The following is a 14908-nucleotide window of genomic DNA, read 5'->3' on the forward strand; positions in this document are numbered from 1 at the left end:
ATAAGGACCCTGTGAGATTTCGTAGGGGCACCGTGAGGCCTATAGGTGCCCCACAGTTGCCTTGTGAGCCTGTAGGAGCCCAGAGATCTTATAGAGGCCCTGTGAGCCCATAGGGCTCATGAGATCCCATAGGGACATTTTGGAAACATGAGATTCTGCAGGGACCTTGTGAGCCATAGCGGCTGGGGGATCCCATAGGACCTGACCCCCAATTCCCCCCCTACCCCACAGCCCACATCGAGGCGATCCCCTGCAAGATCTGTGGGGACAAATCCTCGGGGATCCACTACGGCGTCATCACCTGTGAGGGCTGCAAGGTGAGCGCTGGGGGGAAGAAGTGGGGGGGGAGGTTGGTAGTTGGGGTTGGGGGATCTCAGGTCGGTGACCGCCCTCCTCGTCCCCCTCCTTGCAGGGCTTTTTCCGGCGCAGCCAGCAGAGCAGCCTGAGCTACGCCTGCAGCCGTCAGCAGAACTGCCCCATCAACCGCGCCAGCCGCAACCGCTGCCAGCACTGCCGCCTGCAGAAGTGCCTCCGCCTCGGCATGTCCCGTGATGGTTCGTGCCCCCCGCCTCACCTCGTGGCCACAGTGCCCCCCTCACCACTGGGATTGTCCCCCCCCCATCTCCCAGCGCTGGGTGTACCTGTCGCATCAATGGGTGCACCCCCTATATCACCCAGTGCACCCCTTATCACCAGGTTCCACCTCACCTCCATCCGTACGCGTGCTCCCGTATTATGGGCTGCCTCCCGTCACTGGCTGCCCCTCAATATCACTGCACGCAGCCCTCATTAATGGGTCCTCCCACCACCGGTGCCCCCCATATCCTTGGACACCCCCACAGTAAACACTTAAGTGCCACTGCCCCGTGCCCCATAACGCCTCTGGGGACAGCCGGTGGGCTCAGCCTGAAAGCCACACGTGTGTCCTGTACGTGAACATGGCTGAACACGCGCGTGCACCTGCCCCATAGCCGTCAAGTTTGGCCGCATGTCTAAGAAGCAGCGGGACCGACTGCATGCGGAGGTGCAACAGCAACTGGAGCAGCAGCGACGGGACCGGGACCGGGACCGGGACCAGGACTGGGAGCGGGCGGCCCAAGGCACACCCAGCTTTACCATAGGGCTGCCAGGCTGCCGGGGCCACCCACTGCCCCCCAGCAGCCCGGGGTGCCCCAGTGTTACAATGGAGAGTGAGCGGAAGGAGATGGCCACGCGGGATGGGGACGGAGATGGGGACGGTCCTGGTGTGTGCCCCCACCCCGCGATTGGGAGCATCCTGGAGTCACCTGCATTGGAGATCGGTGAGCGGTGGTGGCACAGGGCTGCGAGCGTCACCCAGGTTGTTTGGGGGTGGGGGGACATCACCGTGTCACCTGCGGGTGCTCAATGGGTTCAGGACCAGGCTCCATCACCCGTGGGTGCACAGCACTAATGGGATCTGGCTCCGTCACCCATGGGTGCCACATTCTGGTGGGACCTGGCTCCATTCGCAGTTGGCAGTGGGACCTGGCACCTTGGGGACCGTGTCCTCGGTCCCCCCCCCATCCCCATTTCCCCATGATGTCCCCACGTCCCCCAGAGCTGCTCACACAGAGCGTGCTGGCATCGCACCGTGAGACGTGCCAGCTGCATGCCGAGGAGCTGCAGCTGCACCGCGGGGAAACCTTCAGCCGCGAGGAGGTCTGTGCCTTCCAGAAAAAGGTGAGGGAGCATCGCGGGTCCCCACTGGGGGGTGGCAGTCCCAGGGTCTGACTGGAGAGCTGACAGTCCCCAGGGGTCCCTTTAAGGATGTGTGACAGTCCCAAGGGTCCCACTGAGGGAGTGACGGTCCCCAAGGACCACTCTAACCTCACTGGGGAGGTGACAATCCTGTGGGTCTGACTGGAGAGGTGGCAGTCCCGTGGGGAACCACTAAGGTGGTGTGACAGTCCTGAGGCTCCCACTGGGGAAGTGGCGATCCCTAAGGGCCACTCTGAGCCCCTGGGGAGGTGACGGTCTCCGAAGGTCCCACTGGGGAGCTGACAGCCCCCAGGGACAGCTCTGACCCCGCTGGGGATGCGTCCTGGGGTGCCGCAGCCGCCGGAGGAGATGTGGCAGCGCTGCGCCTGCCGGCTCACCGAGGCCATCCAGCGCGTGGTGGAGTTTGCTAAGCGGCTGCGTGGCTTCATGGAGCTCTGCCAGAACGACCAGATCGTCCTCCTCAAGGCGGGTACGGGGCTGTGCCCTGTCATTATCCCCTGTCCCTGCTCCCTTGTCCCCAGCCCCACAGCGATGGGATGCCCCGGTCCCAGTGGGAGGTGGCAGCCCCTACGGGGTGCTCTGGTTCCACTGGGGAAATGACAGTCCCCAAGGACTGCTCTGAGCGCGCTGATGTGGCAGTCCCAAGGGTCCTCCTGGGGAGGTGGCAGTCCCATGGATGCCCGTCTGGGGGGTGACAGTCCCCTGGGGTCCCCACTGGGGAGGTGGCAGTCCCTGAGGGCCGGTGCCACAGGGACACAAGCTCAGCCCCAAGCTGCACTGCGGGGCCAGTCCCGGTGCCACCCTTGCTGTCCCCATCCCGGTGGCGATGGCAGGTGCCATGGAGGTGGTGCTGGTGTGGATGTGCCGGGCCTTCAACCCTGACAACCGGACTGTCTTCTTCGAGGGCAAGTACGCTGGCGCTGAGCTCTTCAGGTCACTGGGTAGGGCTTGGGACAATGGGACGCTGGGGACGTGGAGACGTCTTGTTATGGGACTGCTAACGAGGGTTCCCACAGGCTGCCCCGAGCTCATCGGTTCCATCTTCGACTTTGCACAGAACCTCTGTGCTCTGCGCTTCTCAGAGGGGGAGGTGGCCCTTTTCAGTGCCATCGTCCTCGTCAATGCTGGTGAGGGACATGCCACCCCTGTCCCCCCTGTCCCCCCTTGGGGTGTGCCCAAACGGCCCAAGTTTTATCCCAGAGTGGGTGCTGGGTGGTGGGGCTGGGTGTTTCCATCGTGTGCTACCATCTCTGGTGCCATCCAGTGGATGTCACCATTGACAGCCCCATGTCCTGTCCCCAGGGCTGTCCCTTTTCTGTCCCGTTGTCCCCACTGCAGTACCCATCCCATGATCCTGTCCCCATCACCAGCCCTGCACCAACCTCATCCTGTCCTCGTCCCCATCCTTGGCCATCTCTGTCCCCATCCTGTCCTCGTCCCTATCCATGTTCCCCCCATCCCTGTCCCCATCCACAGTCCCCATCTTCGGCCATACCCATCCCTGCCCATGTCCCCATCCTGTCCTCATCCCCATCCCTCCCCAACCTCACGTGCAGTGTCTATGTCCCCAGCCCGCCCATGGCTGCAGGACCCAGGGAAGGTGGCCCGGCTGCAGGGACGCCTGGAGGTGGCCTTCCGGCTGCTGCTGCGCAGGACGCAGCGTGAGGGGCTGCTGGCCAGGGTGGGGACACAGGGGGGGCACAGCGGATAGGGTGTGGGTGCTGTGGGACATGGTGTGCTGTGGGGTGCCATGGGGTGCCGTGGAAAGTGGGCTGCCATGTGCCATGGTGTGTCACGGTCATTAGGGTGTCATTGGGGTGCCTTGGGACGTGGAGTGTAGGGTGCCAGGGGTTGTGGGGCCATAGGGGTGCCACTGGGGTGCCATGGGACATGGGTGCCATGGGATGGGAGGCATGGAATCCTTGGGATATGGAGTTTCATGAGGAGTGGTTTCTGTGGCAATTGAGGCGCTGTTGGGGTGCTGAGGGACATTGCAGGGCATCATGGCATGCCGTGAGCATGTCACGACCGCCGGGTGCCATCGGGGTGTCAAGGGGCACAGAGTGTGATTGGTGTCCGGGGCATTGGGGTGCCGTGGCTGGGTGCCATCAGACACGTGGTGCTACGGGGGTCCCACTCTCGTCGTCGTCCCCCCAGCTGCCGCCGCCGGGCCGCCTGCGGGCGCTGTGCTCTCAGCACGTGGAGCAGCTGCAGACCTTCCGCCGCCTGCGCCCCGCCGCGCCGCTCACCGCCTTCCCCCCTCTGTACCGGGAGCTTTTTGCCCCCGAGCCGGAATCTCCTGCTCCCCGCTGAGCCCCGCCTTCCTCCCCCTTCTCCCCCCGCTTAACCCAGGGGGCACCTATGGGTGCTGCGTCGCCCTCCGGAGGCTGCAGGGGAGGCTGCGAGACCCCCGGCATCATGGCAGCAAATAAAACGTGTGCTGAAGGGAACGGCGTCTTCCAGAGTGCTGGGGCTGCGATGGTTTGATATGTGGGGTGGGAGGGGCCCGGGGTGCCACGATGGGCTGCAGGACGTCAGGAGTCGGACGCAGAAGAGCCTTTGGGCACCGCGAGACCCCCTCGACCTCCTCCTCTCCTGATCCCACTCTGAGGGCCCCCTGCTGCCCTCAGGCCCGGGCCCTTGACCCGCAGACCCCCCCTCCCCCCCACCGCAGCCCACCCTTGCACCTTCTCTCCCGGATTTAAGCAACGTCCGTCACCTCCCCCCTTCCCCCCCCTTCCAGCAACTCCCCTTCCCCGCAATGGTCCGTTCTGCCTCCAGGCCGCCCGATGATTGGCTGCGGGGCACCGGCCGGCGGCGTCGATTGGCCGCTTTATTCCTAGGGCAGGCGTTCGGCCCCGCCTCCCTTCCCCACCGTGCTGAGAGCGGACTGGCCATCTCCTGGCGGGCGCTGATTGGCTGGGAGTAGAGGAGAGAAGGTTTTGATTGGGTGGATGGCGGTCAGGGGCGGGGTCTGAGGCGGCGGCGGGCTGCGTGAGGTGGCGGCGCGACGGATCCGGGCCTGGTGAGGCCTGGCTGCTCTGAAGAGCCCGGAGAGCCGGAGGCCCAGTAACGGCGCAGTGATGCCGTCAGAGCGGGGCGTCTGGGCCGGGCTGAGCGGCCTGCAGAAGGTGGCGGTGCTGCTGGGCCTCCCCGCCGGGGCCACTGTTCTCTACATCGTGTACCGGCGATACCGGGAGGGCCGAGGTGGGTGCCCCGAGCCCTCCGTGCCCCCCGAGCCGTGCCCCCCGTGCCACCCCTCTGCCCCTCCCCCCCGTGCTCTCCGCGTTCCCCCCCGGGCTGCACCTCCTCCGCATCCCCCGGTTGAAGCCCCCCCACCAGTCCCTCACCGGGCCGCCTTCCCCCCCTCCCCGCCCCCCAGAGCTGCACGTACCCGCCATTGGAGCGGAGGAACTGCGGGCGGAGCTGCGCGTCCCGCGGGCGGCGGTGAGAGCCATCATCGGCCGGAAAGGAAGCACCATCCGAAGGGTGAGAGCCGCTCCCGAAGCAGGGAGGGGGGCGAGGTGTCCTAGAGGGTCGACTTATGGAGCGCCCCACGCAGCTGCAGCAGGAGACGGGGGCCCGCATGGAGCTGGAGGGGGAAGGTGACAGTGAGGAGAGGCTGCTGCTGATCTGGGGTTCCCCCAGCCAAGTGTGCAGAGCCAAAGCTGCCGCGCACCAGATTGTGGTGGAGAGCACGCCGGTGTTGGAGCAGCTCCACGTGCCGCAGAAAGCTGTCGGGAGGATCATCGGTGCGGCCCGGATCCCTTTGAGCAGCCCCCCTTAGGGTGAGGGTGCGGCAGGAGAGCCCTGGCGTAAATCCTCCCTGCCTCTTGGTTCTCTCTGCGCCCTGCAGGCCACGGCGGTGAGACGGTGCGCAGCATCTGCCGCAGCTCCGGAGCCCAGGTGCAGTGCCAGCACCAGGCCGAGGCCATGCTGGCTCCGACACGGCTCATCCAGATCTCGGGGACGCAGCAGGAGGTGGATGCAGCCAAGGTGAGTGTGGGGGCAGCCTCCCAGCCCCCCAGAGGGCTGATGGTACGAGACCCCCATGCTCTCCTCTTGTTTTCCCCCAGAAACTCATCATGGAGAAGCTGGTGGAGGACACAGTGTTCCGCCAGGAGCTGGCTCAGACCATGGTGCTGCGGAGCCACCGCAAGGAGCTCCTGGGCAGCCGTAGGGAAGCGTTGCTGCAGCCCAGCAGGGAACACGGTGCTGGGAATGGGGGCTCTCTGCCAGGGGGGGCAGCCATGGAGCTGCTGTGGGATAAGAGTGAGGCAGCGGAAAAGCTGGCAGCGGTGCCAAAATTTGAAGGTGAGAGGTTCTGGTATTGTCCTTTGGTTGCAATGAGGAATCTCTGCTGGGAGGGAGAAGGTTTTCCACACCTCGCCAGGCCCCCCAAGGTGCTGGACTGTCCCATGGGGAGTGAGGACTTGGTGGCTCCGGTTTGCTCCCTCCTGTCTCATTCAGGGTACTCCACGATGCGTCCTTGGGTGGGATCCGCTTTGTCATGGAATCACAGAACCATTTAGGTTGGAAAAGATGACTGAGATCATCCAGTCCAACCATCTGCCCCCTACCTCTGTCCCCTGCTGGTTCCTATCCTGCAGTCCCCAGTCCCGATTTTAGCTTCCACGCAGATGAGCACCTGGAGGTCTATGTCTCAGCCGCCGAAAACCCCAACCATTTCTGGATCCAGATCATTGGCGAGCGCAGCCTGCAGCTGGACAAGCTGATTTCTGAGATGACGCAGCACTACGAGGGCAGCAACTGCGTGGTGAGACTCCCAGGGGACACCATTCTGATCCCCCCTCCCCTCCTGGCACTGCAGGACGTGGCGTGCCGTGTCCCCGCAGGCAGAGCTGGCAGCCGTGCAGGCAGGGGACATCGTGGCTGCTCCGTATGCAGACAGCAGCAATTGGTACCGGGCCCAGGTGCTGGGCATGCTGGAGAACGGCAACTTGGACCTCTACTATGTGGATTTTGGGGACAATGGGGAGGTGCCCCGCGAGGCTCTGCGAGCGCTGCGGTGAGTGTGGGAGGAAGGCGAGAGGACGCAGCGGGGCTGGGGGGATGTCCCCAGGAGGGCAGCGTGCAGCCCAGCGAGGCCGCGAGGCGGGATTCGGGCTGCCCTTGCCCTCAGCCTGCCGCTTTCTCCCCACAAGGAGCGATTTCCTGAGCCTGCCGTTCCAGGCCATTGAGTGCAGCCTGGCTGGGATCGTGCCTGTGGGTGAGTGCAGGGGGAGCACGGGTGGCTCTTCAGAGCCCACGTCCCTCCTGGTGCTGCTCACCCCTCAGCCCTCCCACAGGGGAGCAGTGGGATGAGGCAGCGCTGGATGCTTTTGAGCGCCTCACCTGCTGCGCCCAATGGAAGCCACTGGTGGCCAAAATCTCCAGCTACACCCAGGCCGGGCTGTGCACATGGCCACGCATCACACTGTTTGACGTCCGTCATGGCGAGGTGAGTCCCGAGCCTCACTGCTCCCCTTCTTTCACCCCACGAGGGTTTGGTGTCCTTCATCTTCCTCTCATTTCCCCACAGAGCCTTGACATTGGGGCCGAGCTGGTGCGGCTGGGCCATGCTGCCCTGCAGCCCCACGAGGAGGAGGAGGCAGGGGGTGGATTCCCACTGCCAGCGACAGAGGCTGCAGTGGAGACACCGGTGAGCGGAGCTGCAGTGGGACGGGGCACAGCAGGGCTCTGGTGGCAACTCGTCTCTCCCCAGATTTTGGCTTGGGTCATCCCTAGAGTTAACTCCACGTTGTGGAGTTAACATGGCTCTTCCTCTCAGCCCCGTATGCAGGAAGACATGGTGTGCACCTCCCTTGAGAGCCTCCTGTCTGAGCTGCCACCGAGCCCCAGCGCCACACCGCTGACCCTCTCCTGCATCAGCCTGCTGGGTGAGCTCTGTGGGGCCAACCCCAATTCCAGTAATATCCCCGAGTGCAAAAGGGCTCATTTGGGGTGGAAGGAGACACAGGGGATGCCCCCTGGGGGCTGCTCGTAGTCCCTCCAGGGCCCTGGAAGCCACTGAAGCTGTGCTTCTTGGCCTCCAGGTGCTGAGCTCAGTACTGGGGGCCGTGCAGAGCCTCCTGCTCACGTTGTCTCTTTCCAGCTCTGGGTGTAGGCACCTGTAAGAGCCCCAAAGGGGTCTGTGAGCCCTGGGGAGCACAGTCTTCCATTGAGGTGCCATGAAGAGCAGCAGCAGGAGCTGCGGGGTACAGGGCTGAGCTCTGCAGGGGAAGCAGTACCTGAGCTCCGCTTGACCCATCCCCTCCTTTGGCCCATAGATGAGAGCCCCGAGCGGCTCCGGGGCAATGCAGAGCCCCCAGCCCCGGGGCTGCTGCTTGGCCCTTCCACTTCCTCACAACCTCAGAGGGACGACAGCGAGGCCCAGCCCAGCCCCGGCTCCTGGTGCCCCACAGTCCTCGGGGGCCCTGGAGCTCACCACTCTGTGACCCCTGAAGTGCCACGTCCAATCGCCTGGAGTGGAGCCCTTTCCACCAGCAGCCACCCATCCTCTGATGGGAACTCTGGTTCTGTCTTCTGCACCGACTCTGTGCGCTACACCAACTGTGTCTTCTCCAGTAGTGCCCAGCCTGGGGTCAGCCCCTTCCCCGGCCCCGTTCCCATCTGCTCTGGCGGTGAGGAGGAGGAGGGCAGAACCCCACAAGGTATGGCTGCCCCATGGTGGCATGGTAGGGCCATATCTCTGTGCAGATGGCACTGTAGGGTGGGTGTGTGGGTTGTGACACTGCTGTGGGGTTTGTCACTGTGCAGGCAGTGACCGGCAGCAGTGACAGCGCAGTGCCAGAGTGGAGCTCCCTGTGATGCTCTGACCTCGGTGAGCCGCACCGTCCTCTCTGTAGAGCTTCCTCCCTGCTCCTGGGGCTGGAAATGGGACAGTTGGGGCACAGAAGGGGGGAATGTCGCTCCCCGAGCCCAACCCTGCCTCCAGAGGGGGATGACCCTTTGTGAAGGGACGCTGCCCAGTGCCACCACACAGACGTGATCCCAAAGCTTCGGGGACAGGGGCTGATGGTGTGCACAGACCCCACAGAGCTGTTTCTACCCTTGCTGGCCGCAGTGTTGGATGCACTTCGAGAAGCTAAGTGCCTGCCCCGTGTCACAGCACTCCCTGCATTGACAGCGCTGGTTTCACCACCGCTTTCATCTGCACACTGACTTTGGTTTCCAGCTGCCCTCTGTAACCACCAGACGAGACAAAGCCGGCCCCGGTGTCTCCAGATCTCACCGGGAATGCCTCAGCCCCTCTCTGGAGGCCATGTGGGCACTGCTGTGTTCACAGGGCCCCTCCGTGCCTCGTTTCTGATGTGTCCCGTTGGGTCGGTGATGCTGTGGTCACCGTGGGGGTGCCTTTCACATTGTTGTCTCCACATCGTTGTGGTTCGGTTCTTGTTTTCACCCTGCTGAGGGGAAGAGCTGTTTGGTTTCCTGGTTGAATAAAGCCCAGAGGGCACAGGGGGTGCTGCTCGGTGCTGCTCGGTGCTGCTGGGACAGATGGCGTGTGGGGGGAGGGGGGGATAGGGCGACACCCCACGGTTCTCGGGTGGGGAGGGGGAGGATGAAGCGAGACCTCTATGCGCAGGCGCAGCGGGCAACTCTCCGTGTGCTTTTCTTCGCAGGCGCGCCGCGGGCAGCCCCGTGCGGGGTCCTCCTGGGTCCTCGGGCCGGGCCGGGCCGGGCGCCGCCATGTTGGGCCCGCTGTGGACGCGGGGCTGCGAGCTGCTGCTCGGGGCGGCGGGGCGGGCCTTGAGCCTGAGCCATGCGCGGGTGAGGGTCGGGGGGACCCGGGAGGTGTTACGGGGGCGGTTCTGGGGTCTGCGAGGGGAACGGGGTTCGGAGGGGGGGTGGGGAATGGGCCGTAACGGAGCGGGGTTCCCGTCGTGACCCGTTTCCCCACGCAGGACACGGTGGTGGTGGAGCGGTGGTGGAAGGTGCCGCTCAGCAAAGAGGGGCGGCCGCCCCGCGCCCGGCACCGGCGGTACCGCGTGTACCGGCTGGTGGAGGACAGCAAACATCTGCCGCGCGGGGAGCTGGAGCTGATCCTGACGCAGGCGGTGGAGGGTAGGCCGGGGGACTGTGGGGGCGGAGGGGGGGCACCGCAGCGTCCCGCCGGGCAGCCGTGGATTCATCTGGTTGCCGGCTGCTGGGCAGCCAACTGCCAGCCGGGACCCCAGGTCCTTCTCTGCCGAGCTCCCCTCTGGCAGCTCAGCCCCACCTGTGCTGATGCTGGAGTTGTTCCTCTGCTGTAGGCCCCGGGGGGCTGGTTGGACTCTTCCACCCCCCTGCACCCTTTTTCTTTTCAAAAGAAAACGTGATCTGTTGAAAAACAACCAACAAAACGCCATAAACAGGAATGCATGGTTTCTTTTAGATCTGCTTCTCTGAGTAGGAGCTTGCTGCTTGGGCAGGAAATTCGATGCCCGGACAATAATTTCCACTCAATTTCTGATTTCCCCATTCTGCTTTTTGCTCTTTTCCTTCCGATTTTCATTTTTCCCTTCATTTCCCCTCTACTACTATTTCTACATGCTGCCACAGTGGGATTTTGGATGGGGTCTGGGCTCCCCTCCCCCAGCAGGATGTGGGGCACTGCCCCTTGCTGTCCCCACAGGTCTGGGGAGCCGTGGGGACATCGTTTCTGTGAAGAAATCTGTGGGGCGCAACCGGCTGCTGCCGCAGGGCTTGGCTGTGTACGCGTCGCCCGAGAACCGCCAGCTCTTTGAAGAGGAGAAGCAGGTGAGCCACTGAACGCGCTGCTTCATTAGCCGCCCTGCTGTTAGTTAGCAAGGGGGTGGTGGTTTGGGGCAGGGATGGCTTTGGAGCACGGGGAGCCGCTGTGTTGGGTTTGTTCCTGATCGTTCTCTTCTTACTGCAGAGCCAGGAAGGGCAGATGGAGGCCGTCCAAACGCAGAGTGGAGAGAGGGTGAGTGTGTGGGGTGCCCCATGTTGACCCCCCCACCTCTATCCTGCCCCACGCTGATCTCTGCTCTCTACACATCAACTCCTGTCCCCCACACTGACGCCTGCCCCACGTTGCCCTTGGCCTCATACGACCCCCGCACTGCATCTGCCCGCTGCCCTTCACCGCCCCCTGCCCCACAGACCCTGCAGTTCCTGCGGAGCTGCCGCCTGGAGGTGGGCATGAAGAACAACGTGAGCTGGGAGCTGAACGCTGACATCGTGGCGCGGCACTTCCTCAAGAACGTGAGTCGTGCCCTCAGAGATGTGGGGGCTCCGTCCCCACGGCACGGGGTGGGGCTCCGTGTGCCACGGGGCTTCAGTGAAGGCCTTGAGAAGATGAAGGGAGCGGGACGCTGCTCCTGTGTGCTGCCCTCTGACTCCCGACCTGTCACAGCTGCGGGTGTCGGTGCCGCCCCACGCGCTGAAGCTGCCTGATAAGCCCATCACCCGCTGGGGCGAGTACTGGTGTGACGTGACGGTGAGTGCACAGCGCCCCACAGCCTCCCCATCCCCTGCCCCGTAGTGTGGGAGGTGTGGGGAGAGCCCCGTACCTGTGCCAGAGAGGAATCTGCAGTCCTAGTGGGGAGGCTGGGAGGAAAGATTTGGGGTTTTTCACAGAAAAAAAAACCTGGATTCCATCCCTGCCACCTACGTACGCGCAGAGCTGACCCTCTGTGCCATCAGTTGTTATCCTTCGGTTTCTGAGGTCCCCAAATCTGTGTCAGCGCCATGGGGCTCATTAGGGTCCTGATAATTGGAAGTGAAGCACTGACTGGGGGCGAGGATGGGGAAGGGGCTGCATTTCCCTCGCTGCGTGTGTCCTGGTGCTCCCACCAGGCTTGGGGGCTCGGTCCTGCCCCACATCAGTGGGATTTGAGGGGATGGGGCTGAACTATTTCAGTAGGATTTAGGGGATGGTGTTCCCACCCCTCAGTGGTATTTGGGGAATGGAGCTGCCTCACGTCAGTGGGATTTTGGTGGGATTTGGGGGATGAATGTCTAATATTTCAGTGTGATTTTGGTCCCCTTGGGGATTTTGGGGCAGGGGAGGAGGAGACTCCCTGCTCCCCCCTCCACTTTGTAAGGTTCTCCTTGGAGCAACACCAAAATCCCTGAGTGGGGGGGGTGCCCCCATCAACAGCAACATGTAGGGCTGCCCCCAGCCCCCTCAGCTCCCCTCCCTCTCTGCACCCCACAGGTGAATGGGGTGGATACGGTGCGGGTCCCCATGGACGTGGTGGAGTTCATGCGGCCGCGGACGAAGCGGCGCCGGCACTGGCAGGCCCAGCAGGCAGCACTGCTGGCGGCGCGGCGCAACGAGCTGCTTTGACCCACAGCCCCCTCCTTCTAGGGTGGGGGGATTTGGGATCCCCCGCTGGAGCAGTTCCCTATCGCTCCCCATCCTTGCTGAGTGAATAAAAGTGGTCGGAATGTGGGGTGGTGCATGTGGTTTGGGGGCTGACTCCAAAGCATCTGGAGATGACCCCAAATGGGTTTTCACGAAGTGACTCGAGAGGGCAGCAGGGTTTTGGGGGTAACCTCAAAGGGATTTTCGAGGGCTGACTCCAAAGGTGAGCGGCTTGTGGAGTGACAGCGCTGACAGCACCACAGCCCCAGCGCTGCTGTAGGACACACAGCACCACAAGCACCGGGTTCCTGTCCCTGCTGTGTCACACGGGGCGTCGCCATCACTGCGGCTGCTGTGGGGTCCCCAGCTGATCCCGAATCCTCCGCGGCAGCTCTGGGTCCGTGAAGTACCCTGCAATGGGTGGGAGCACCGTGCTCCGTGATGCTGTCCCCAAATGGATCCGTGCGCTTTGGTGGCGCTGCTCCCAGGTAGTTCCCCCACACCCCTCGGTGTCGTTGCCCCAGTGCCCTCTTGCATCCTGGTGCCACTGTCCCATCGTGTGCCCCCCACACCTTGATGTCCCTGTCCCTAAATGGTCCAACTGCCCCCCACACACCTTGGTGGTGCTCCTCAAATGCTCCCCCTGGTTTAGGGGTGTTGCTGTCTCTGAAGGGATTGGGCCCTGCTGTCACCATTCCTCTGATGCGTCCCCCCCATCCCCACTGTTCCACTGGGGTCCCCTTACACTCTGGGGCTGTCACTGTCCCCTTAATAGCTGTGGGGTCCCCTGGTGTCCCCCCACCTGCAGCGAACTCCAGGACGTTGTGGGGCCGTCGCATCATCACCTCCCTGCAGTGGGGAGGAAAGGGGGTCACCCCAAAAGGCAGTGGGGTTGGAAGGTGGCCCCTAGTGGGGTTTGAGAGGGTGGGGTGGGGGGATAGGGGTCCAGAAAGATTGTGGGAGTTTGGGGACGAGAAGGGGGACGGGGGGATCTGCAGGTAAAGAAGCTGTGGGGTGGGAATGGCAGAACCCATCGGGGGTTTCTGTGGGGCTGAGTGGGGATGGCCCATAGCATTGTGGTGTGGGGAACCACCCCGAGGGTTGGGGTTTGGAAACGGGGAGGAGAGGAGGGGGGTCAGAGTTAGGAAGGGGGCTGCGGGGGAGAGGGGGGTATGGGGTCGAGGGCGGGGGGGGATCGGGGTTGGGATGAGAATGGAGTCGGGTTTGGGGGTCTCACCGCAGCAGCCCCCGCAGCAGCATCGCCACCTCCGGCCGCTCCCGCAGGTACCGCTCCACGGCCGGGCGCAGGGACGGCTGCGGGAGACGGGCGGACATACGGACACACGGACACGGGTCACCGCGCCATCCCCCCAGAGTCCCCCTCCCCCCCCCTCGCTCGCACCCCCGCTCGCACCCCCCGCTCAGCTCCCGCTGCCGCCGGTCCGGGCGCCGCCATCACGGGCCGAAGTGCGGCGTCTCGGAGGCGGGGGGAGGAACGGGTAACGGCCGGCCGGGTGTGACGGTGCGCGTGTGACCACGTGACTGCGGGTCACGGCGAGTGTGCAACGGCGGGTGTGCGACCCTGTCCTGTGTAACGGGTGTGAGATGGGGGTCATGTGTGGGTGCGCCCCAAAACCGCCGTGTGAGAGTCGCTGTGGGGCTTCAGGGTGTGAGTGTGTGTGCAACCGTGTGTGTGCAACCGTGTGTGTGCAACCGTGTGTATCGGTGTGCGTGTAACGGGGCGCGTGTCACCGCGTGTGCTGTGTGTGGCCCTGTGCCTGCGGTGTGTGGTGAGGTGCGATGCTGTGTGCGGCGATCCTACAGCTGTTGCACTGCGTGTGACGGTGTGTGTGGTGTGACCGTCACTGTGTCACTGCGTGTCACAGGCTCTGTCCGTGTGTCCACACCCCACGTGTCTGTCTCTGTGTCCCATCTCCATGTACCCGTGTGCCCCTACGTCTGTCTGTCTGTGTCCTCACATCCCCACATCCTTGAGTCCATCTGTCCGTGTCTCCGTGCATCCGTGGCTGTGTCCTTCTGTCTGTCCCCATGTCTGTGTCCCCATCTGTTCCCACATCTGTCTGTCCATGGCCATATCCTCATGTCCGTGTGTCTGTCTGTGTTCCCGTGTCCCCAGATTCCTGTGTACGTCTGTCCGTGTCCTCTTGTCCCCGTGTCCAAGTTTCCATCTTTTCCCATGTCTGTCCATGTCCTTATGTCTGCATCCTCACGACCCTGTGTCCGTCTGTCCGTGTCTCCGTGTCCAGTTCCGCCCCACCGGCGCTCCGCTCAGCACCGCGGACAGCGCCCGGGGGTGCTGCGTGTCCCAGCGCTGCGGCGGTTCCACGCGCGGTCGCCTCCCCTGCGCCCCCCCTCCGCCCCGGCTGCTCCCGACCCCATTCCCGTCCCCAGTTCCCGTTCCCACTATTTCCCATTTTCCCATTTCCGTTCCCGTTCCCATCCCCCCCCTTCCGTACCGGTGCTATGGGCGGGGCCAATTCTGACCCCCCCATATCCCCATTCCACCCCACACCTCCCCCACATCCCCCCCACACCCCCCCATATTCCCCCCAATATCCCCACCCCATATGCCCGTATCCCCCCTCACACATCCCCCCCAAATCTCCACCCCACATCCCCCATAAAACGCCCCCATATCTACACCCGGCATCCCCCTCACGTTCCCCCTCCATATCCCCACCCCATATCCCCGCATCCCCATATCCCCACCCCCCACCCCCTGTATCACCCCGCACGACGGTACCCGGTGGCTCCGGGCGGAGCGGCGGTTGCGGGAGAAGCGCGGTCGGGCCCCGGAGCGCCGCCCCCGGG

The 14908-nt window shown here is 64.0% G+C and overlaps 4 protein-coding genes across 19 annotated transcripts; 3 read left to right on the forward strand and 1 right to left on the reverse strand.

Annotated features, from left to right (window-relative positions):
• The first annotated feature begins 428 nt into the window (after positions 1-428).
• Positions 429-4183, forward strand: RORC (RAR related orphan receptor C). Of its 3 annotated transcripts, XM_048928932.1 has the most exons (8): positions 429-554; positions 972-1301; positions 1580-1701; positions 2131-2209; positions 2574-2681; positions 2757-2867; positions 3312-3421; positions 3898-4183. In XM_048928932.1, the coding sequence occupies exons 1-8, from the start codon at positions 542-544 to the stop codon at positions 4051-4053; spliced, it is 1029 nt and encodes a 342-aa protein (XP_048784889.1). In that variant the 5' UTR covers positions 429-541; the 3' UTR covers positions 4054-4183. The 3 variants fall into 3 exon arrangements, with proteins under 3 accessions (XP_048784889.1, XP_048784890.1, XP_048784891.1); XM_048928933.1 differs by lacking the exon at positions 429-554 and having other exon boundaries at positions 1108-1301; positions 2077-2209; positions 2492-2681; XM_048928934.1 differs by lacking the exon at positions 429-554 and having other exon boundaries at positions 1108-1301; positions 2492-2681.
• A 543-nt stretch (positions 4184-4726) lies between these two features.
• TDRKH (tudor and KH domain containing) lies at positions 4727-9241 on the forward strand. Of its 13 annotated transcripts, none has more exons than XM_048929064.1 (14): positions 4727-4947; positions 5123-5229; positions 5303-5492; positions 5597-5736; positions 5817-6054; positions 6351-6517; positions 6597-6769; positions 6906-6970; positions 7050-7201; positions 7283-7402; positions 7532-7640; positions 8031-8414; positions 8521-8584; positions 8699-8939. In XM_048929064.1, exons 1-13 carry the CDS (start codon positions 4824-4826, stop codon positions 8538-8540), a joined length of 1989 nt encoding a protein of 662 aa, XP_048785021.1. In that variant the 5' UTR covers positions 4727-4823; the 3' UTR covers positions 8541-8584; positions 8699-8939. The 13 variants fall into 13 exon arrangements, with proteins under 13 accessions (XP_048785021.1, XP_048785027.1, XP_048785022.1 ...); XM_048929070.1 differs by having other exon boundaries at positions 8329-8414; XM_048929065.1 differs by having other exon boundaries at positions 8828-8938.
• A 159-nt stretch (positions 9242-9400) lies between these two features.
• On the forward strand, positions 9401-12163 carry MRPL9 (mitochondrial ribosomal protein L9). Its single transcript, XM_048929203.1, has 7 exons — positions 9401-9534; positions 9669-9828; positions 10379-10503; positions 10643-10690; positions 10870-10971; positions 11123-11206; positions 11927-12163. Exons 1-7 carry the CDS (start codon positions 9454-9456, stop codon positions 12056-12058), a joined length of 732 nt encoding a protein of 243 aa, XP_048785160.1. The 5' UTR covers positions 9401-9453; the 3' UTR covers positions 12059-12163.
• Positions 12164-12225: 62 nt separating this feature from the next.
• On the reverse strand, positions 12226-14901 carry LOC125685791 (uncharacterized). Of its 2 annotated transcripts, XM_048929202.1 has the most exons (3): positions 14841-14901; positions 13314-13390; positions 12226-12925 (listed from the first exon to the last, which is right to left on the reverse strand). In XM_048929202.1, the coding sequence occupies exons 2-3, from the start codon at positions 13334-13336 to the stop codon at positions 12226-12228; spliced, it is 723 nt and encodes a 240-aa protein (XP_048785159.1). In that variant the 5' UTR covers positions 13337-13390; positions 14841-14901. The 2 variants fall into 2 exon arrangements, with proteins under 2 accessions (XP_048785159.1, XP_048785158.1); XM_048929201.1 differs by lacking the exon at positions 14841-14901 and having other exon boundaries at positions 13314-14598.
• Between the last annotated feature and the right edge of the window lie 7 nt (positions 14902-14908).

This window comes from Lagopus muta, chromosome 29 (assembly GCF_023343835.1).
Source record: "Lagopus muta isolate bLagMut1 chromosome 29, bLagMut1 primary, whole genome shotgun sequence".
Classification (NCBI taxonomy): Eukaryota; Metazoa; Chordata; class Aves; order Galliformes; family Phasianidae; genus Lagopus; species Lagopus muta.